The sequence below is a fragment of the Eptatretus burgeri genome, chromosome 12 (assembly GCF_056783735.1).
Source record: "Eptatretus burgeri isolate ZD-2024b chromosome 12, Ebu_testis_v1, whole genome shotgun sequence".
Lineage (NCBI taxonomy): Eukaryota > Metazoa > Chordata > Myxini > Myxiniformes > Myxinidae > Eptatretus > Eptatretus burgeri.
Window position 1 is genome coordinate 60,428,115 of NC_140972.1, and position 24,498 is coordinate 60,452,612.

Genomic DNA, 24,498 nt, shown 5'->3' on the forward strand with positions numbered 1-24,498 from the left:
TCATCGTTATGTGAGAACGTACCGTTGGCTTAATTATCGGTGGGATATGCCAAAGACGCAGAGCCGCAGGCTGCAAACACCTGCACAGGTGAACTCAGACAAACGCTCCACCACAGACGGCGTTCCAAATTATAAGCAGCGCCATCTGGAGACATCCTTAGCATTTGAAGCTTCACATTTCCCCTTCTGCCTGTCATTTGATTTATTTGCTGATGATTATCATAGTGTGCCATTTACCGAAGCGATAATTTTTCCCTGGTAATGTTAAAAGGGCCCATCCCAACACACAAGGATGAAATGCAAGGTGAGTCTTTTTATATGAGGTGAGGCTGTGCATTCAACTTTTCAAGTTCAACTCAACTAACAAAAAAAATATTTGTGAAAATTCGACTTCTTAGAGTGATTTAAATCTGGTTTAAACTGAGGCTTCGAAGTGTCAGTGGTGGGGGGGGGGGCACGATAAATGGAACAATTTGGGAGAGGAACACAATAAATGGAACAATTTGGGAGGTGATGCATTCCCTTTTGCACCCCGAAAATCTTCCGTGACATTAATGCAAATAATTAAACTCTCGGTGAGATGTTGTACAAATGTCAAACATTGGGTGTAAAGTCACATACTTAACCGGCTCTGATTCGCTTGTGTAATTAAGAGAGCATTTTGGATGGCACATAATGAACCATATGCCCTTCTGATTGTATCCAATGATAGTATACGAGCTTTTCGAGCCCCAAAGTGGGCAATTGAAAACAGTCTAGTTCCTTTTCCTATTCCCCACTTTGTCCTCTAGTTAGTATAGCATCATGACTGTCGAACATATAAAGGAACTTTTTATGCAGTTATTCCAAAACTAGTAGAGGTACCTGGTGTTGCTTCCTCCCACCCTTCCCTGCCTCTCACACCTTTCCCTGCTTCCTGTCACCCTTCCCCCTCCCTCCAGACTCCCACCCCTCTCCTCCCCCTCCCATATCCACCCTTTCCCTCCCTCCTCCTTATTACCTTACCTATTTAAAAGGTAACGTAATAACAAATGAAATCAATTAATTCGGCCCGAGACAATGGGGAAGCACGGTTCGTTATTGCTTCGAATGTGCAAGCATTCCCCACTAGTCTAATGTGTAAAACTCATTCTAACCACTCACTGACTGAACGTCCTCCTGCAGTAAAATGGAACACAGACATCAACCCAACTAACTGGAAAAGGGGTCTTGTTGTCCCTCTCTGGAAAAGGAAGGGTGATCACCAGGACTGCATCAACTACCGAGGGGTGACGCTGCTCTCAGTGCCGGGCAAGGTCTTTGCTCGGATAATTCTTGATAGGGTTCGCCACCATCTGCTTGAGCACCAGCGTCCAGAGCAGTCAGGCTTTACACCAAAGAGGTCAACGATTGACCGTATCCTTGCACTTCGTGTCCTCACCGAACGCAGACGAGAGATTCGGCAGGGGCTGCTTGCAGCCTATGTTGATCTCTGCAAAGCGTTTGATCCAATGAATCAGGATGCCCTCTGGAGGATTCTTGGTCTTTGTGGGGTACCACCAAAACTGATCGATCTGATGTCTCAACTATACTCTGGTACTGAGAGTGCTGTGAAGTGTGGTGGTACAATTTCTGATTTATTTCCAGTTGTTACTGGAGTTCGTCAGGGGTGTGTACTGGCCCCCACACTTTTCAGCACTTGTATGGACTGGATTCTAGGGAGGATGTTGGGGAGATCAAGCTGCGGTGCATCGTTTGGGAATGTCAAGATCTCTGACCTTGATTTCACAGATGATGCAGTCATCTTTGCGGAGACTCTAGATATCCTTGTGGGGGCCCTCGAGGTGCTGAATGAGGAGTCGGAGTCGCTGGGATTTCGGGTTTCCTGGGCCAAAATTGACTCCACACGTCTTCAAACGTGATGCATTTCCCCCTTCAATCTGTTAAACTATGCACATAATAAATACATAACGTTTTACCAGTGATTTAAGCCTGTTGTAAAGTACAAACAATATAATTTGATTTGTATCGAGTGCTGAAAGATTTCATTACAAGTTTTAAGGAAAATGAATTCAATGTGCCTCTTATCACACAAGTGTTCTTTACTGGATTGGGTGGTGGGGGGGGGAGTCATGACTGTAGTCTCTTATCAGAAAACATTGCAAACAGCAAGAGTTCAATATATTCTGCCATGACATTTGATTATTCCGGTTCTGTTCAGTGCAGAAGTTACTGTAGTATGGGACAATGCCTTATGCCCTTATTTTCAATTTCCTGTCGGTAAAATGGTGTGTGGAGCTGCGGTTTGTTGTCATATTTCAGGGGCATTTTAAAATAGGCCCTTCAGAAGTGCACAAAATACGAGCCGGAGGCTTTTCAGGTCCATTGGTGGAGAACGGCATGAAATAGAATTGTCGCAAAAGAGCTTCAGATGTGGTTGCACGAGTGCTCCTGTGTACTCCTTTCACAGAACCAAGACCTTTTTGAAGATGTGGCTCAAAGACCAATGAATTTGTTGTTTTCACTTTTGAAGCACTAGCATGTGTGGTGCGTGCTTTGTGCATGGCATGATATTATGAATGTACTTCTCCTCCCAAACTATGTCTCATTCCTGCTCTTCCTTCCACTACTCAAGCTCTCACGGCCACCCCAGTCAAAAAAGAGAAAAACATTCTTTTTCCTGTAATAATTCTCTGCAGACTGCTCTCGTATATGAGAGTACAACTATCATATAATGTAGTTCTAACTGCAGCATTTTTGCCTGGATCCTGTAATTCTAGCCTCACTTGTTGGCGAAGCTCAACTTCCAGCAGGCCTCGTGTCACGGTCTCACATGAGAGTTACTTCAAAGGGGTACATGCACATTATGGGGATGCACGAAAGGAATTGGGTTTTTGAGAGAAGTGGGGAATAAATGGGGAGGGGTTGGTTACAAGAGTGGAGAAAGAGCAAATGGTGGTCGAAATGGTCATAATGAGTACTGCTTGTAATCCCTGGCTTAGTTGCATGCTGAATGAACCCTTTGTGATGCTTCATTCCCACCCCACCCTAAAAAGAGTGGCCAGCTTCACCTCGGCCACAGGCATACAGCCACAGAATCTGGTCTTAGTCCATCGGTGACTAATTGGGAAGGAGGTTTCCTGGCAACTAAGTTTTCTGCCTTGTTTTATCTCAAGTGCTTTCTTGGTGCTTTTAAAGAAGGAGTTCAAGCTGGGTGTTTGAGGAGTTGGTATGGATTCGGTGAGGAAGTGCAGAGTGGTGATGGTGAAGATGAAAAAATTGGCCATTTTGACATTTACACTTTCTAATATGTGTTTTTATTTTATGATTCTAAATGAAGATTAATAATTAATTTGACAGTTAATCATCTCACATGTTTTATAGCTAGTACAATGAATGAAAAGTAACAGTCATGAGCTTTAATCTTAACTCAATTCGTTTTGGCCGGACACTTTTTCAAATGTATAACCATATTTATCATTTTCATGGGAATCGAGAAGTTATGATTGAGTGGTTCAAATTCAAGATTGTTATATGAAAGGGGCACTCCATACTCAGGCTTCACAAAGTACAACGAGCGAAAAAGAAAGAAATAAGCATTTAAGGAAACTTGAAATTGATGGCACACTCAGTTCCCTTCAGGTCAGGTATGGGAGCATGTGCCAGAACAGCGCGTCGCTGCGTCCACTTTCCGCCGGTACTCCAGGGGCCTCCGTCTGGCCATCCCCCAAGCAGATGCCAGGCCCATCCCCATCTCCTTGAGATGACGGTCAACCTGCTGCAACCATGAGGCACGTGGTCGGCCCACTGGCCTCCTCCACTCATGAGACTCCCTCGCTGAGAGAATCTGGTGAGCAGGATCAGCGTCAGGAAAACGAGTCACATGTCCATACAGCTGCAACTGACGCTCACGGACTATGCAGGTAACAAATCTCATCCGAGTCTCTCTCAGCAACCGCTCGTTGGACACAAAATCCGACCTGCGATAGCCAAGGATTCTCCGAAGAGCTCTGGTACCAAAGGAATTAAGTCTCCATCTCAGATCCTTGGTCAGAGTCCAAGTCTCGCATCCATAGAGCAAGACTGGAAGTACCAAGGAGGTGAAGACTCGGACTTTCGTCCTCCCGCACAGGTACCGGCAGCGCCACACCCCATGATCCAGTGAATCATGACTCCCCAGGCCCGACCCAGATGTCTATTGACCTCTGACTCACAGCCAGCAGAGACATGAATATCACTGCCAAGGTAAGTGAATCTCTCCACGACCTCAACATCCTCACCACAAACAGACACAAACAGGACAGCAGCATCCAAGATGTCACCGAAAGCCTGGATCTTAGTTTTGACCCAAGACACCCGTAACCCCAATGGCTCCGACTCCTCATTCAGCACCTCGAGGGCCCCCAAGAGGATGTCTAAAGTCTCCGCAAAGATGACTGCATCATCTGCAAAATCAAGGTCTGAGATCTTGACATTCCCAAATGACGCACCGCAACTTGATCTCTCTGACATCCTCCCAAGAATCCAGTCCAGACAAGTGCTGAAAAGTGTGGGGGCCAGTACACATCCCTGACGAACTCCAGTAACAACTGGAAATAAGTCAGAGATGGTACCACCACACTTCACAGCACTCTCAGTACCAGAGTAGAGTTCAGACATCAGATCGATCAGTTTTGGTGGCACCCCGCGAAGACCAAGAATCCTCCAGAGGACATCCCGATTCACTGAATCGAACGCTTTACAGAGATCAACATAGGCTGCAAGCAGCCCCTGCCGAAACTCTCGTCTGCGTTCGGTGAGGACACGAAGTGCAAGGATACGGTCAATCGTTGACCTCTTTGGTGTAAAGCCTGACTGCTCTGGACGCTGGTGCTCAAGCAGATGGTGGCGAACCCTATCAAGAATTATCCGAGCAAAGACCTTGCCCGGCACTGAGAGCAGCGTCACCCCTCGGTAGTTGTTGCAGTCTTGGCGATCACCCTTCCCTTTCCAGAGAGGGACAACAAGGCCCCTCTTCCAGTCAGTTGGGATGATGCCTGTGTTCCAGGCAGAGCACAAAACTGCATGCAACGACACGAGTGCAGCATTTCCACCAGCCTTGAGAAGTTCGGCATGGATGCCACAGATCCCTGGAGCTTTGCCCCGTTTCAACTGGTTCACCGCAGCCCGTGTTTCCACAAGCGTAGGTGGACCACAGTTGATTCGAGGGTCAGCAACAGGGATTGCAACACCCTTGACGTCCAACTCGACAGCTGGGGGATCAGCCTGGTACAACCGCTCAAAGTAACCGGCCCAGCGGGCCTTCACTTCAGACTCCTCTGTCAAGAGCCTACCACTCTCTGCTCGAACTGCAGTGCTCCGAGGGATGAGCTTAGATGAACGTAATGCGCGAATTCCCCTGTAAGCGGGACGAGAATCACCTGTCCACAGGTGATGCTCTACCCCCTTACTGATTCCTCGCACATAGGCCTCCTTGTCCACCCTCAGTGCACGTACAGTTTTACGCCTCAGCTCCCTGAATAGCTCAGCTCTGCCATTAAGCCTGGCCCTGCGACTCTGGTCAATGGTATCCAGTGTCCCTTGAGAGACAAAATTCTTCTTTGCCCTGTGGTGAGCTCCAAGGCATCCACCGGCAACATCAAGGACGGTGGTCTTGAAGGCGCTCCACAACTCTTCAGGACCCCCCAAAGCACCCAGACCCCCCAAGTGTCCACTCAGCCTGTTCGCAAACTCCTCAGCTACTGTCTCATCCCTGAGCTTGGCAACATCCAGCCGAGACTGGGATGGTACCATTCTCCAGGATTTAAGGTGCAGCTTTAGAGTTGCTACAACAAGCCTGTGGTCAGTATTGAGGAACTGAGCACTCCGGTAGACCCTGCAGTTCTGGATCATCCTCCAACGACCGTCAATGAGGACATGGTCAATCTCCTTTGTCACACCACCAGCGTTGGAATACCAAGTCCAGCGATGAGCTTGTGGGTGCTGAAACCATGAACCAGCCACCCTAAGTCCATGACTTCTTGCAAAGTCAAGGAAATTAGTGCTATTCTGGTTCATAGTTCCTGACCCTTGGGGACCAACACACACCTCATAACCATCCCTATGAGTTCCAGTCGATGCATTGAAATCCCCCAAGACTACAAGTGTATCTCGTCTGGGGCACTGATCAACCACAGACTCGAGTGTGGCGTAGAATGCATCCTTCACGGTGAGATCACTCGCTTCAGTCGGAGCATAAACAGAGACCAGGGAAATGACACCTAAGGAGTGGCGAATCCTTAATCTCATAATACGCTCGTTGACCGGTGTTACCTCAATTATCATTGGGGTCAGCTTATTGGACACAGCTACAGCAACTCCTTGGGTATGGTAACCATCAGAGCGACCAGACCAATAGTAGGTGTAACCACCCACCATTATCTCGCCGCAATCCGGTCTCCGAACCTCAGAGAGAGCTGCAATTCCGATGTCCAAACGCTTGAGCTCAGATGATAACAGAGACAGGTGATCATCCTCTCTTAGGGATAGGACATTCCAGGCACCCACCCGAAGGGACCGCCTCAGGTTAACCCAAGGAGACTGCCGTCTGGTGGACGACACCTCAGCACCACTCCGACACACTCTCCCGCAATCTGACCCAGGGATGTTACCCCATGGTTTCCCTCCTATCATCAAAGATTGGGGGTCCCGAAGGCTTTGCCCCAATCCCGTCATCCGGTGAGCTGCCCTGCGAAGGGAAGCTGCACAGGAGGTACTCCCACGGAGTGGGTTTTCAGATTTTTTTGCGTTTTTGCGTTTTGCGGAATGAAGGGTTTTACGGTGGCCGGAGTGAAAATCCTGCCACCAACCTCCTAATAAGAAGTGACCCAACTGCAGGAGGACGTCCGCAGACACAGTTGGGTACCAGATATGGATGGCCGTTGGCTCACAAGGAGCTCCTCCGCCCTTTGACAGGTTTTGTTTTTAATCCTGCTGGGTGTCCATATCCAAACACCCCCCTCACCAGAAAACCTGGTGGGGGAGACGGTTTAGTCGCCGACAACCCGACCATGGAACAGGTTAGTACAGGTTTACATGGTACCTGTAGCAGGTCACAGATCGAACCTGACCTGACCAGAAACTTAAAAAGTTCCCTTCACTTAAAATATTATTCACTCTTTTTTTTTTTTGGACAATGTGATCTTGTGTGGGTTGGCATGATGGCTTGGAGGTATCCACACTCGCCTTTGAGCTATCTTGCCTGGGTTTGAATCTTGGCCAGGATATAAACCGTCATTCTGGTGTTTTGGATACAGGGCAACGTATCAATGTGTGTGCCGTCCCTCGGATGGATGTTAAACTGGTGTCCCATCTGCCGGCATCAATTGGTGGATGTGAAAAATCCCACAGTGTCCTTCGTGAAGACGAGGCGAGCTATAGCCGGTACCATGAACAAATTCCAAATACCTGCCCTGACTTCCTGTGCCAGAGTGGTGACCCGTTCAGGATTGCAACCCTAGCCAATAAACTGGTTTGACAGCATGGATGATCTGTGTATAGAGAAGGGTAGAAGAATGAATTAATGAATGAATGACCTTGTGTTGTACAGTAATAGTTCGTTGCTACAATCAGATTGCAGCTGCATCACTGTATTCAGGTTTGAAGATGATTACGTTCTCAAATGATCTGTGAAGTGCAGTACTGTATCTAAAACAAATGTTCCGATTCGAGTAAATTCCATCATGAAGACCATCATGCCAAACTTCTACTCCAACTTATGTTTGATGAAATGAGGTTCATTCTTACTGTAGCTCCTCAAACTTTCAATTGTGTTTACCAGGCAGCATCGTTCGCAATCTGCTGAATGAATGTTGAGGCCGCAATGGTCTTGCTCCTATCTCACATTGCTCTTGTTCATCCTCTAGTTAACCTCCCTCTTATTCATTTCATTTGGTCTCATTGCCGTATTTTCCACCTGCTTCCGTCCTCTTTTAGGTTTTGTTCCTTTCTACAAGCAGCCGTAATGGCTGCTCATGTTTAGTTGCTGTCTACGAGCTAGTTGTTGACTCCGATTGTGTTGGTCAGCACGGCTTTCTTTCTATACTACTCGAGGTTCATGGAAGAGCAAGGTGAGAGGGTAAAGAGACAACAAATTGAAAGTGGTGCACCGGAGCAGCAGTTGGTTAAATGAATCAAGGGAATGAAAGAGAGAGAGATATGTGGAGGAAATACAATAACCTGTAGAAAAATGGATTGAGTTTACTTCGGTAAGATGAATGGGGGTAGAAATTATTGCAGATATGGATGGGGAATGACAAGAGATGGTGGTGAACCACCTGCTTGAAGCACTGAGCCACAGGAAGGTGCTTCAACAAATGGGAGACAAGAGCAAATTAATAGTTGAGGTGGGTGGTGAGGCTTTTTTTAGGAAGTTTAACTGCGAAGGGGTTACTGGAGTAGTCAGTGAGGATTGGAGGTCTGAGAAAGCAGAGGAAACAACAACGAGGAAAGGCAGCAAAGGTCAGAGAGGCCACCGACTTGTCTGCAATGTGAGAGCAACAGACATTGTGCTTCGACCTCATTGCAGGAGATGACAATAATGTTGAGAACTGAAGATTTCATGAGAGATAGGCGGATGTGATGCTGGGGTGCCAGGCCAGAGGGAAGAGTCGCACTCCATTGAGCTTCAGACTTGTAGTCCTGAGTAGTTCTCATTTTTCAAGCAATGACTTGGAATGGTGGAATGATGGAGGATGCCAAGTCTGCAGCCAGCTTTGAAGGCTTGCTTTGCCCACGAGAGGTTGCGGCTGATGGTGAGGTCTGCAGGATCAAGTGACTGAAACTTTTCCGATCACCGACCATGGAAATAGATAATTGGGCCGTTTGATGATCCTTCTGAAATGACAGGGTGAGACAGATTTACCAGTATTGAAAGATATTCTATTTGTCGGACAAGAATGTAATTTCCATGTGATCAGCAGAGTGACACAACTTCTATCTGCCTGGCAGAGGAATGGGGGTCATGTATGACGTAATGTGGAGTTGTCTGAAAAACTAGGAGAGGGTTTTCCAGAGCAACGGAGAGGTCGTGCCTGTGAATGATGAACAAGACTGGATCGAACACACTACCTTAGGAGCACTCGAGCCTCCACTGGGAGAGGTAGAGGGTTCTATTGATAGCAACATGTTGACTGCGCAAGCAAAGTCAAAAAGCCAGATGTGAAGGTGGCCAGAGGCATTGAGTTGGAAAACATAGCAGGATGTCAGACTGTGTTTGAATGACTGTCCTGACCTCTTGTTTGTGATTTAGGGCCTCCAACCATTGCCGAGAGAGGAACAGCAGCATATCCTGAGTTGATTGACTGGACTGGACTGGAATCCAAAATTATGGTCAGATATCAGGCTGTTTGAAAAAAAAAAAAAAATTATGATTAATTCTTTAAAAATAATTTGAGAAAAAAATAAAACAAGTTTTCAAGTGGATATGGATGGCAGTGTAATTTTTTTAACTTTCTTTTGAAACATTTTCTTTATCTGGAAATCATTCTGTTGGAATATGATGCTTGTACCAGTTCGTCTTCGACTCCGTGGGATAGTAATGAGGAGTTATTTTTCGGTACGTGTGTGCATCCATTAAAATATGATATTTATTTGAATTTTATCAACATTCTGTCACCTTCCTTTACCCTTCACCGCTGTGGTTTTTAACAATCGAGCATGGTTTAGAAATCCATTCAATACGTCGTGTCAATGACAACAATGCACCCTAATATTGTTCGCATTTTGAAAGTAAAACTTTCCTGAAAAACGAAAAGTTGGAATAACCGATGACATTTCTGTTGCCGTTTTCACTTTACTGGAGAGTCACTAAGCTGTCATGTTTGCCTCAACAACTAAAGTACATTTTCTGATGTGTATGAGCTGCATTAGTATGGAAGTACTTAAAGGATGTGTGTGTGTGTGTGTTTTGCTTTTCCCCCAGAAGAAAGCACCTCAGGAAGTAGCAGATCCATGGGTGACATGAACAGCATGAAGAACATTCCTGGAGGTGATTCTTGTCTCTCGAGTTCAGATTTACGTGAACCTTCAAATTTCTCTGCATTCCACACACCCCTCCCTTCTCTTGTTTGTGCAGCTCTTTCCACAACACCACTTTCAGACCAACCTTTGTCAATATTTCTCATAATACTTTATAATACTTTTTTTTTTCTCAGGCTGGAAAAAAATATATATCTAATATCTAAAGCTCTTTCTAACCACTGACTCAACTGACTCACCAACTGGTATTAAAGATTGGGACCTTCCAGGTGATGGAGAAAGCTGAAATTTTGCGGGTCGTTGGACATCGAAGCCGATACACCAGGAACGATCACAGAACCATTGGAAAGCATCCATAAATGAAAATATAAATATGTGAAAATAAATAAATTAAAAATAAAAACGGGTCAATGACCCGAGACAATGGTGAAGCACGGTAATTGTGTGTGCCGATGGACATCAAAGCTGATACACCAGGAAAAAAAAAATCACAGAACTGTTGGAAAGCATCCGTAAATGAAAATATAAATGAATAAATAAATGAAAATAAATTAATGAAAAATCAAATGCAGGTGAGCGACACAAGACAATGGGGAAGCACAGTTTGTTGTTGCTTACAATGTGTAGGCATACCCTGCAAATATATATATATATATATATATATATATATATATATATATATATATATATATATATATATATATATATATATATATATATATATATACACACACACACACACACACATACACAGCACATACACACAAGTAAACATCTGTCATAAACAATTGAAAAATAACTAGAAGGGCACTCGGTGGAGCGCATACCTTCACCACATATTGTCTGATCCACGAGAACATATCGGTCCCAATACATTTTTGAAATATCCTGTTATTCAGGACTATATCGTTTTTGGCACAATCTCTCAATGGTGAAGAATCACTTTGGAAATTAAATAATTATCGTATTCAGATCCGGATTTGTATCTTCTCCAAAATCGAATCAACTCGTCGTGGTCACACACCCAACCTGTCCACCAAGTTTTGTCCAAATCCGTCCACAACGTTTTGAGATATCATGCTATGTATTAGTTTAGCCAAATCGCTCAATGGCGAAGAATCACTTTAAAAAATATCAGATCCGGATCCGGATTCGGATCTTCACCAAAATTGAATTAATTTGTCGTGGTCACACACCCAACCTATCCACCAAATTAAATTCGAATCCATCCACAACTTTTTGAGATATCCTGCACACAGACAGACAAGAATGAAATCGTGTCCAAAGCCCCTCTAATCAAGAATGACTAAACATCCCTCCAGAAGGAGCTGTCAATATAATAAACCTGTCTGTTAAGGAGATTTGAGATTCCAGTTGGAACCTCAGAACCAGTTCATGTGTCCTCGACTAGATCATGTAGGCATAGGTAAGTGCAGAGAGAGATCTTCAAAGGCTGGTACCGTGGACAATTACCCTGGGGGATTTGTCTCTTTGATGTTCCCATTTGAACACATAGCTCATAATGCTGTGACCTTTGTCCTTGGAATTAATGTGAAAGTACAGGACATCTCCTAATCCCATTCAGTTGTTGAATTAATACCAAGTGGGGTTAACGCTGCCTGTCATCTTTCTGACATCAGCAAAATGAGTGCCAGCATGCTGGTATCCTGTGTCAGAGTGGCGACCCATCCAGGATTGTGTCCAATAGCCAAGGAGACTGCTTAGGCAGCACCAATGCTCTGCACAGAGTATGGTCCTGATGGATGGATAGATGGATCTCCTAATGTTAATGTCCTCAATATATACTGTTGAGCCAGTCTGCTAGCCTTAGATATAGTTTAAATTAAAATGATTGGGGCGAGGGAGTGGCCAGCCAATGTATATCGTGTCCAAATGGGCTTACGAAGGTTTATTTCAACACCAGTGCTATGGATCATTAAATGAAGCATTGACCAACAAGTAACAGTGTAAGTAATAAGTTATGTTGGAAGTGAATTTGATTTGAATAATTTACAAAGTAGAGTCCACAATTGACGTGCAGGCAATGGGCACTCAATCAGAAAAGTTATCGCCCTTCCGAAATACCATGCTCGTACCTCATTGCACAGCTGAGGAATCAATCGAGCACCATTATTCACTTTTGTCGAAGGACAAATCACACTTATACGTACGAGATTAATATTACATCAGTCCCAGTGCATTTTCATTGCTCAAGTGATTTAAGTTCAAACACTCAAATTTGTGACCGACGCAAACGATATCATCTCGTGTCTGTTTGAGGATATTGCTTTACCTTCATGTTTTGCACTTTTGTCCCGTCATTCGAAGCACAATCTCGCACGAAATGTAAGAGCCGTTAGCAATGATGAAAGCGATGCACACACCACGATTGCTAGTTATCATGCCGAGTGTCATAAAGGAAATTTGCATAAAAGGTTGTCAAATAAAAAAAAAAATAACTGCTTTCCAGAATCACTGTTCACCTCCACTCTTTCATTCCTCTTTCTTATGCCTGCGGAACCAATTCCACATTCTCTTCAATCTCATTCTTCCCTCCAGGTCTCCTCCAAAGACAGCTGTTCACCACCATGTCAGATCATCCCTAATCCAAGACCATGATCTTTTATACCCCGTTAAACCTCCCCAAGCCCACTTCTTTCTAAGTTTCCAGTTTTTCCTTCCTGAGTGTTTGCTTCTGTATCCATTTTGTCCACCTGCGTGTCCTTCCCTACCCCTCTTTCTTCTCCACATTTCTTATTTCTCCAAGTTTCCCACTATTTTGACCTTCAACCCCACTGTTGGCATTCCCCCACCTCTCTTTCTATTGTTCCTTTTGTTCTGTTATGTCCTGGTTCATTCTATGAATCTATGTTCTCGCTCCTCCACGAGCCTCAATTTTGTGTCCCAAAAAAAATTGCTGTCAAATTTCGTTCTCAATTTTCTTGGTAGTTATTGATTTAATTCCGAAGATATGGTCGACATGCATTTCATTGGCGAGGAGGCCGTTCTGATTTATGGCCATTGTTTCTTCTTCATTCCTTCACACAACGCACATTACATGAAGACACCGTGCGACTTCTTCAGCTTCACTCGGGACCTGTTAGACCTCTTTCATTTTGCTTTTTCACCAATTTCCTTCCTTTTGTTTTTTTCCTCCACAGGATATAATATTAGTGCTGATGACATGGCGATCCCTAAAGCACGGTCATGAAAATGGAATTTGCTGCTGACAACCAGAGTCTCAATGCTTGTGAGATGCTGCTGCATGTTTGTTCAGGTCAAGCGGATCAGTTGTTAGAAAATTTGGGTGGCACAACATTACGGAAGCACAAGATGAACAATTGTTCGAAGATGGAAAATGTAAAATATCCCTATTGTCTCTCACTAAAAAGAGAGCAATTGTGTGCCAGCGAGCCTAATGCGGCGAAGTTATTGCTCAGTGGTTTGAGTGGTATCTCAATTTAATATTGGGAACATTATCCTCCAGCAAGAACAAACTTCTACGTGAGGAGGTCAGGCTGGACGATGGGATCGAGAAAGGTCTGACATCTGTAATAGCTCATCAAGTGCATGAGATGTCGTGACAACTGAGCGAATCTCATGTTTGCTTTCATTAGAACACGATGTCCGTGACGGGAGATTTGCATTGCAAGTCAGAACTCCACCATCAGCCATTGGATTGGAAATGGCCACATCTGCAATCTGGTTATGCTATTTGAGACGTGCTCTGCACCACTATGGCACAAAACTTTGAGCACTTCCAGCCTACCTGATGAGCCTTAAAAATGTGAACAAACGAATACACATATCTTTCTCATTCGGGGGAACTCAATGTGATATCAAGGTAAACAGGATGCTTCATTAAGGCATCAGTGAAGGTGTTGCGGAAGGACGATGTGCCTTGATCGCATCAGCTGCCTTCGTACTCGTCCAAACCCAAACTCATTTATTTTAGTACATTCCAACTCAACTTGAACATCCAATCAGACAATGCACACACAGTTCCACAGACGAGTCGACCTGCAATGTAGGGAATCTGTGGAATTGCGTAATTTTGTTCTCGTTCTATTTCAATTCACGTTTCAAGGAGCACCCATTGAATGAAGAAAAACATAATCTACATCCTACATCATCCGATGGACGTTTTGCCTCCCTCTTCCCCAATATGGAACCATACTTCTGATACTACAACGTTTTTACAATTCATACCTGCACAGTATATCACTTCTCTGTCAAGTCCCTGTGAAAGGTTGCTGTTTTGGAATTTTTTTTTGCCGATAGTTCATAACATAGAAGCCAAACTTGTAAGACTCTAGGTATGGTGCCGAGTATATGAGGCCTGCACACATATTCAGAACCACTCGTGATGTATAACAACCAATCTATCCAATATCAGAGACAGACATGATCCTTTAATCATGATCACATTCATTTATGACATTCGACCTAATTTAAGCAACTAAAAGATAAAAATTAGTATATTACAAAATTTCTTAATTTCAATGATTCATTATGATTGATATCATTCGCTTGCGTTGTTTGAAGGATTTACTTGAACGTGCAAAACATGTGGTTGGAAATACCTATCAACAATGATATGTCCAAAATAATATCAAAAACACATCAACACAATTCAAAAGCACATCTCTTATCTCTCTCTACTTATTAAATATGCAAAAATTGCGATTTTTTTTTTGACTCCCTCTCATTATATTCCGTACATTCCTATTCCCATCGCTCCATCACCTCTCTCTGATCTTCTCATCAACTCCGTTATCCCTCATTATCTTTTCATGCCTCTGCAGCCGAAGGCCGGAAACATTATGTTTTTGAGTTGTCCATTTGTGCAGCCATTATTATTTTTTGTTGCTACGATTTATTTGAGAACCACGAAAGGCATTTCATCCAACCTTGGCAAGCCTGGTGTTGGCTTAGTGGTTAGGGTGGCTGGTTTGGGATGTTAGGGTCCGGAGTTCAAGCCCTGTTTCCAACTGAATTCATACCAGGTGGGGTTGACTCAGCCTGTCATCCTTCTGAGGTCAGTAAAATGAGTACCAGTGTACTGGTGTTAGGGCACAACATCCATGGCATAGATGTGCCCCAACAAAATCATAGCGACTTGGCAGCCAAGCTGCTATATGCAAGTAGAACAAGAAGAAGAACCAACCTTGGCAAAAGTAAAGACTGTAATACCAAGAGAAACTGTTGAGATTTTGGGTGCAACAGTTTGAAGGTCATGTGCCCTTTAAAAACCCATTTTGAACATCATTTTTCAAGTTAGAAACATCTGATGCTGTTTGTTTCTCTCTCTCTCTCTCTCTCTCCCCTCCCTTTCTCCTCTCTCTCTCTCTCTCTCTCTCTCTCTCTCTCTCTCTCTCTCTCCTCTCATTTTCCATGACAAAGCAATAGCTTTGTGAAGATGCAATTAAGGTGGTTCTGAAAATCAAGATTGAAATAAGGGATTAAACAATACGTTCAAGTCAAGTCAATTGGATGTAATGAAGTTAACATACTTTGTTTGAGGATCATGAATAATGGAGTAAAATAAAAATATTTAAGAAGAGGTGGATAAGGTAAAGACATGCCTGAAAACAAATGCAACATAACACAGGGTTTGTTCACACCTTCATTTAGATCTACAAATGTAACAGAACACGGGGTTTGTACACATCTTCATTTAGATCTACAAATGTAACAGAACACAGGGTTTGTTCACACCTTCATTTAGATCTACAAATGTAACAGAACACGGGGTTTGTACACATCTTCATTTAGATCTACAAATGTAACAGAACACAGGGTTTGTACACACCTTCATTTAGATCTACAAATGAAACAGAACACAGGGTTTGTACACACCTTCATTTAGATCTACAAATGTAACAGAACACGGGGGTTGTACACACCTTCTTTTAGATCTACAAATGTAACAGAACACAGGGTTTGTACACACCTTCATTTCGATCTACAAATGTAACAGAACACAGGGTTTGTACACACCTTCATTTCGATCTACAAATGTAACAGAACACAGGGTTTGTACACACCTTCATTTTGATCTACAAATGTAACAGAACACAGGGTTTGTACACACCTTCATTTCGATCTACAAATGTAACAGAACACAGGGTTTGTACACACCTTCATTTCGATCTACAAATGTAACAGAACACAGGGTTTGTACACACCTTCATTTTGATCTACAAATGTAACAGAACACAGGGTTTGTACACACCTTCATTTCGATCTACAAATGTAACAGAACACAGGGTTTGTACACACCTTCATTTCGATCTACAAATGTAACAGAACACAGGGGTTGTACACACCTTCATTTAGATCTACAAATGTAACAGAACACGGGGGTTGTACACACCTTCTTTTAGATCTACAAATGTAACAGAACACAGGGTTTGTACACACCTTCATTTCGATCTACAAATGTAACAGAACACAGGGTTTGTACACACCTTCATTTCGATCTACAAATGTAACAGAACACAGCGTTTGTACACACCTTCATTTAGATCTACAAATGAAACAGAACACAGGGTTTGTACACACCTTCATTTAGATCTACAAATGTAACAGAACACGGGGGTTGTACACACCTTCTTTTAGATCTACAAATGTAACAGAACACAGGGTTTGTACACACCTTCATTTCGATCTACAAATGTAACAGAACACAGGGTTTGTACACACCTTCATTTCGATCTACAAATGTAACAGAACACAGGGTTTGTACACACCTTCATTTTGATCTACAAATGTAACAGAACACAGGGTTTGTACACACCTTCATTTCGATCTACAAATGTAACAGAACACAGGGTTTGTACACACCTTCATTTCGATCTACAAATGTAACAGAACACAGGGTTTGTACACACCTTCATTTTGATCTACAAATGTAACAGAACACAGGGTTTGTACACACCTTCATTTAGATCTACAAATGTAACAGAACACAGGGTTTGTACACACCTTCATTTAGATCTACAAATGTAACAGAACACGGGGGTTGTACACACCTTCATTTCGATCTACAAATGTAACAGAACACAGGGTTTGTACACACCTTCATTTCGATCTACAAATGTAACAGAACACAGGGTTTGTACACACCTTCATTTCGATCTACAAATGTAACAGAACACAGCGTTTGTACACACCTTCATTTAGATCTACAAATGTAATGGAACACAGGGTTTGTACACACCTTCATTTAGATCTCAAGTTCCAGGGCTTTTCCAGACCCTGAAAGCATTTTTCAAATATTTTACCAAAATTCAAGTGATTGCATCAACAAGCTTAAGCCAATAACTAGCACATTGTTTGAGCATATCAGGCATTCAAATAAACGTCAGAAATCAGAAACTCAAGCAAATATTCTCATAACATGCTGTGATGAGAGAGAGAGAGAGAGAGGAAGAGATACACGGAGAGAAAGAGAAAGAATGAATATGGATGAATTCCAAAGTACAACAGTAAATGATGTTCTTAATTTACATGTCTGTACCTTTACACACTGCAGGTTTCCATGTACATCAAAACCACACCAGCAGAATCCGCACAGTAAAATTTCTCTCATGTGGACAGCCCCACTATCTGTATTACATTTTACTGATCCAATGATTTTGAAACTCAGACTTTTCCCATTGTCAACTAAAACCGCTCATGGTAAAATTCATGTCGTTGTGAAATCCAACAGACCGAAGATGAAAAACAACAGCGTCCCACGCAATACATCGTCTGCGACTTTCAGAAACTTGTGCCCGTTTGTGAAATGACTTTGGTTTTCTACATACTCTCCGTACAGAGCAGATTATTATTTGTGCTGCAAGTCCCTTTGAATTGAGAGTGAATTTTCTACTGGAGCATGTCAAAGTCATACGGTTCAAATAACCGAGCCAGAAAGGATGGCATTTACCAGTATTAATTATTTGACAAATCAAAAACTTTCAAAATTCTCTTACCGATTTCAGTTTCTATTTATATTATTCGTCATTTCCAGGCATATTTGCGAAAATTGGCAAAAATCCAGGCTTTCAAGGCATTGCATTTTGGCAAAAAAAAAGATCCATGCTTTTCAAAGATTTCCAAACTTGGTACAAACCCAGGGACACAGATAAAGGATACAAATGTCAAGGGTTAGTAACCATATGGAACCATATAAAGTATACAAATGTCAAGTAACCATATGGAACCAAATAAAGTATACAAATGGCAAGGTTTATTTAGCACCAGCAAATCCAATCTGTTGCTTCACTGGTGGGAGTATTAACACGGGGAGGGGGCAGGGGGAGCGAGGAGGGGTGGAGGGAGGGAGGACGAGTGCGAAAGCAAAGCCTCACCACAAGTCGCGATACACTCTGGAATGGGGGAGGGAGTGAGGAGGATGGGGAGTAGAGTGGGGTCGTAGGGAGGGGAATACGGTGTTCTGGACATGCATTTGATCAGGGAATTTGATGAAAAGGTGGGGAGATTGATCCCCTTATGCTGGCATTAGTGCAGGATGGAACGAAATTGGGAACATTAAAACAGCATGTTCAAATGTGTCATACTAAAGAACGCCTGGACACTGCACAGAGATGTCTGTGGGGGTGTAGGGGCTTTGGGAGGAGGTAAGCATGAGGGAAGGGGAAGGGAAGGGAAGGATGAGCATTTTCCTTCAATCATCAAAAAAGCCGTGCCGGTGTTCGTGCTTTTATTTAATTTCCACACATACGATACACTCTGGAATCTCTTAACCTGAGACGAATTGCTGAATTCATCCGAGCAACCTTAAAGAGCAGGTTGCGGGTCACCAAACATGTTCTGAAAATTTATCAATATGATTATATGTGCATTAAATAGTTCGATGCAAACTATTGTGGTTGCCTAACTATTGGGAAAATTAATGAAATTTAACTCCGAAGTTGTTATTTCTCGAGGCTGTTGAAAAACACAGCCGCGTGCCATATATGGATGGTGACGTCACGTTCTCCAAAACAAAGTGGACGCTCACTCGCTCATTGAAGAAGTGTCCAGTTCAGCGGGCCGTTCCTTCGCTTTTTTTGAGCTTGCATCTGTCTATATTATCCTTTTTTATTTTGAATTATTGTAGAACAAAGTTACTTGGATATTTGTACATCATGCCTCGTACGTGTGTCATCATGTTTTGCGAAAATGGCTGGAAAACGGGTAATCCCTCCCACCGATTCCCGAAGGAATCAAACATTCGCCAGCAGTGGATAAGATTTGTACAAACAAAACGGGCGAATTTTCCCCCAAAGAAAACGGGTAAAGAGGATCCTTTGGATAGACTTGTCATTTGTGGTGACCATTTCACAGCTGAGGATTACGAAGGTAACGCAATGAGTGAGCTCGGTTTCAAAACAACTGCTCAAATGAGACTGAAGCGTGGCGCTGTGCCCACCATTCAGCCTTCTCCTCCTCAGCTGGCTCCTGCTTCATCTTCTCACACTGTGTCACCTACGATTATTCGCAATTTAGTTTTAATGGCCAATTATTCAATTAGCGCCAACGTATTTTGCCTTTTCGCAATGTCAATGCACAAAACGCATGTCAACGCACAAAACGTTTTGACAACGCATGTCAAAACACAAAGAGAAGAGAAGAAGAAAAAAGAAAAGGAAAAAAAACGTACGTGAAAAAAAAAACACTTTCAAACAACCACACAGGCCGTCCCTTCGCTCTCGTAAACGACGACTGGATTGGGGCATTGTGTTTATCTATAAATGCGCATAAGAAATTCAGAAATTATTAGAATACACAAAGTCATCACTATCCGGAAGTCCGTACGTTGTAACCCGTAATGGGGAACGCCGCTGAGAATCTCTTCCCCATCGGCCACGCCTACGCAGCAACATGTCCTGTCATTGGTTGGTAAATAAATGGCCATAACTTGGGAAGCACTTGTCCGATTAATATCAAACCTTGAAAAGGCACATCCTCAGGTCCCCAGCAATATACCTGGCAAGTTTCAATTATATCGGACCAGTGGTTGTCGAGAAACAGCGGTCACACACAAACACACACACACACACACACACACACACACACACACACACACACACACACACACACACACACACACACACAGATTGCTGGAATTATAGATAGATATGTCACAACAGTCTCTTGAAAGTTGGGGTTTGTTCTAACTGTTCACTTTTGCTGGGGTCAAGCTCAGCTGTCAGAAAGACTTCAACGCCAAGGCTACGGTGTATAATATATTTGGGTCCATTATTGATTCATTCTATTTCTGATTCTTGAGTGACTAGAGGGTTAAAAATTATTATATCAAGTCACAGACGAATCAAACTACATTATTTTATACATCGAACAAGAAAATGAAAATCTCCAAACCAATCTGTCTGGTGGAGTCTGTCAGTGTGAACTGCCGGACACTCAGTCCTGCTACTTGTACACGAAATGGGCCGTTTTCTGGCACTTGCAAGTGGCTCAAATTTATATAGCTCAGGGCCAGAAACTCCATAGTATAAATTCCCATCATCCTCCGACTCGTCCTCGGCAATATCGGAATGAAAACACTCAATTTCATCGCCGCTAAAATCACTCTCTGATTCGCATCTCGCCATTGTTCACACGCTGTTTCCGAATGTTGACGAAGTTTTCGGAGAACGTGACGTCATAGCATCTTCGGTAAATTCCGGACTGTTTTTCGATCACTGACAAAAGTTTTGACTTAAAAGTTAATTTTAGCATATTTTGAGTTTCAAATGTAAGAAAATAATTGCCCAACGATTATTAATGTGATTACAACCTTCGAATCACGCAAAGTCATCAGTGACCCAAAACCTGCTCTTTAACCTGAGACGAGCAAGGGGTGGCAGCGTGAGGGGAAGCGGAAGGCAGCGTGAGAGGAAGGGGAAGGCAGCATGATGGGAAGGGGAAGGCAGCATGAGGAAAAGGGGAAGGCAGTGTGAGGGAAAGGGGAATACAGCATAAGGGGAAGGGAAGGCAGCATAAGGGGAGGGAAGGCAGCAAACCAGGGCATTACTGGTGCGATAAAACGGGCCCAAACAGCGACGTTTTCATTTTAACTGCCGTGTTCGATGTAAAACCGGGCAGGAGCATTTAAAAATTATAACCCATGCTATCTACCTGACAAAGGCCTGCCTGCATGCATGCCCTCTCCCTCCTCCCCCTCCCCCCCCGGCCATGTGCGTTCCTCCAACCTCCTCATGGTCCATGCTAACTGTGCATGCACACCAGCGATATACTCATTCTTTCACTCGCACACATGCACGGATTTCACCACACCTGCACTGCACAGTGGTCTGTGCCGCATGGCTCGATGCCGCAGCACGTCTGCTCACCACGTGCAGAATAATGCGCCCGTGAAACCTGTGCACTGCACACATGTAATCGAGCATACAGGTACGCACGCATACACCCCACGGAGAATCATTTGTTACCATTTGTACTACGTCCGTGTGTATTATCTACATACCTCTTCATTTTCAGCAACTGCCAACTTAACTATGAATATATTGATATTAATATTTTGTCATGAAAGCAGATCACACAAAAGGGTGTAAAGCAAAAAAAACCCTCTTCACTTGCAGTAACAAACAAGAAACTACCTCTTCGCTTGCAGAAACTATCGACTATTCATATATTGCAGAAACTATTAGTATTTTTATATTACTATTTTGTCATGAAAGCAGATTGCACAAAATGGTGTAAAGAAAAAAAACCCTCTTCACTTACAGCAACAAAAAACTACCTCTTCGCTTGCAGAAATTATCGACTATTCATATATTGCAGAAACTATTGGTATTTTTATATTAATATTTTGTTATGAAAGCAGATAACACAAAACAGTAAAAAGAAAACTGCATCTGTAATTGCCAAAAAAAAAGGACCTCGATGGACCAAAATTTTTTTTAGTTTAATGCTTTCCATAAATAAATCACCACGGCCTTAACATCAACATGTTAAGCTCAATGAAATTACACTTTCTGAACATTCCTTAATCTTTTCTTCACTAAATATAATCGTCCGAACAGTTGAAAAAAATTAAGCTTAATGCTTTCCTTGAAGAAATACACTTTGTCATAAAAAAAAATTAAATCACTAATTTGTTTAAAAATTTCAGATTTCACTGCAGATTTCAACATTTATTTTGTCCATGAGATCCAATTCTCAAATCAGATATAATATTTATATTATACACTTTAATTAGTCTGTGCATCCAAATGGCTTGGTTTTGTAAGCAGTAGGAACACGGGTTGTTTTCTCGTGACTATGCTTCACATAAACCGACATGTTTTATCTCAAAATGTTTAATCATGACCGTTTTCGATTACAAGTTCATTTATTAACCCACCTTTTGTCAACCTTTCAAATGCAATAGTCTCCTCTTTACAAGGTACAGTTGGATCTTTAATATCTGCAACATAAAAGCAGATGAGAAAACCAACTTAATGGCCCACTCAAAAGATGGCATGCTTCAAGGTGCATCAACACAATATTGTTGTGGGCTGGGGGTCGGTGGCGAGAACGACCACTAGGTGGGGGAGGTTGCATCATCTCCCACCAAACTCCCTGGAATTGTAAGCCATCACTCGGATAACTCCGCGAGCTGGCGGGTCGTTTAACCGACCATGGAATGCCAAAATCTCGACCGCGTGGCGTAGGGTTATTTTGTCTAGATCCAATGTACCTAAGTAACCACGTGGTCTTGGCTACCGGGGATCCATGCCCTCGGAACACCTGGCCGAACCGGATTCACTCTACTGGCAGCGGTAAAATTACACCGACCGACTACCACTCTGCCACCCACCTTTCCGGCTCGGATGTAGTCGAGCGGGCCTGCCCAGGACGTCCCGGCTACAATTGTCCGATTACCGGGAACAAAACCCCGCCTAAACTCAGATCCGAACCATGCTGGACCAATTCAAGAAGGGACAAAAACGGACTGGGAACATTTCTGTGATGATTTATTTGCAGTAAATGAAGACACAAAGCAAGACTTAACGCGAATATGCAAGCAAGGAGAGATTTACAATGATTCAAACACTTAAACAGTTTCTACTTATAAGACGGGCCCACATGCAGACACACACACACAAAATGAAAAGAAACCCAGTCTTTATTGGACCCTTGCAGCCATGGGGAGAGACAAGCTGGGGATCAGAGTTCGGTGGGTACCTGACCATCGGAGGGAGGGCATGCTCCGCGATGCGGCACCTGACAAAGGTCGTTCGTCCGGTCCCCAGTCACACGTGGGGGACTCAAGGCTCGTGGCGGAGTTTGGGTGGCGAATAATCGGGGTCCACGGAGGAGGGTCAGGGTCGCTCTGTCCTTCCTTGTAGAGGGCCAGCAGAGACACATTCGCCTCCTCGATGGCCCTCTGCTCAACCCTTGTGACAGCAAAAACCCCTTTGTAACAGCAACGTAGACCTCCTGTGACCACTCCTGTAACCACCCCTCATAACCACCCCTTCGTAACAGCAAAAACCCTTCAGAACCTCTCAGAACTCTCTCAACTCTCCAAAAGACCCACCAACCTCAGAGAGTGCTCGGGAATTTATGGACCTCCCTCAGCAGGGAGGGGCCTTGGTCAACACACCTCGCTGTCCATATTTGATTGGATAGGGTCCTATGGCCCATCTTTCCGGGGCGGGGCCTTGGCACCTGCCGGGAAACCCCAGCTACTCCTCCACGTGGGCCCACACTCGACGAGTAACAGTATCAACGTTGCACAGGCCATCGTGCAAGAGTTACAACGTTTGTGGAAGGAACGTTGGTGGAAGCGGCAAGGAACGGCTGCAAGACCCTGCCTTGACAAGTCAGAGTGCTTGTAGACAGCGGGTGGGTAGTGGATCGTAATGGGGGATGGGATGGTTGATAAATAGCTTGTTGGATGTAATAACCTAACTCAAAGAAATCGTAACGCCGCCTTTGATTCTCCCACTAGACAAAAGGAAGGGGATCTGACTACACACATACTTAACGACATAACTGACTTTTGAAACCTGTATATTGAATGCACATGGTTTCCAGATCCATAACAATATATTGTCATATTCACTCATCTGTTACCCCCCTTTTCCACCTGTAGAATTGCTTCCTAATGTCCTTCCATCCTTATTGTTTCCTCAAGTCCTCATGCGATTCCCCATAACCAGATCTCTCTATCGAGTGCTTCCTGTGGCTGCTGGTTGCATCATTGGTTTGGACGCGGCTATGCCGCTGATGCAGTGTCCCCCTTACCAGTGCACTGGTACTCATTTTGCCGACCTCGGAAGGATGACAGGCTGAGTCAACCTCCTGGTGTATTAATTCAGCGGTCCAACGGGGCTTGAGCTCAGGACACGAGGATCCCAAGCCGCCACCCTAACCACTAAGCCAACACCAGGCTTCCCATAACCAGATAAGATAAAAGGAAATACAATGAAAATTAGATGCAGTCAGAGGCCAATTGTTCCACCAAGCCATTGATTAACTTAAGAATCAATTAAACTT

General features: G+C 43.6%; 1 protein-coding gene across 5 annotated transcripts in view; it reads left to right on the forward strand.

The window, feature by feature from the left end:
- Positions 1-24,498, forward strand: part of LOC147015719 (fibroblast growth factor receptor-like 1) — a 303,397-nt gene that overhangs the window by 221,610 nt on the left and 57,289 nt on the right. For 4 of the 5 annotated variants that reach the window (XM_085848165.1, XM_085848166.1, XM_085848162.1 and 1 more), the window contains one exon: positions 9,941-10,006. In XM_085848165.1, coding sequence (XP_085704291.1) covers positions 9,941-10,006 — 66 coding nt within the window. The remainder of the gene's footprint in view (positions 1-9,940; positions 10,007-24,498) is intronic. The other variant, XM_085848164.1, reaches the window with a different exon arrangement.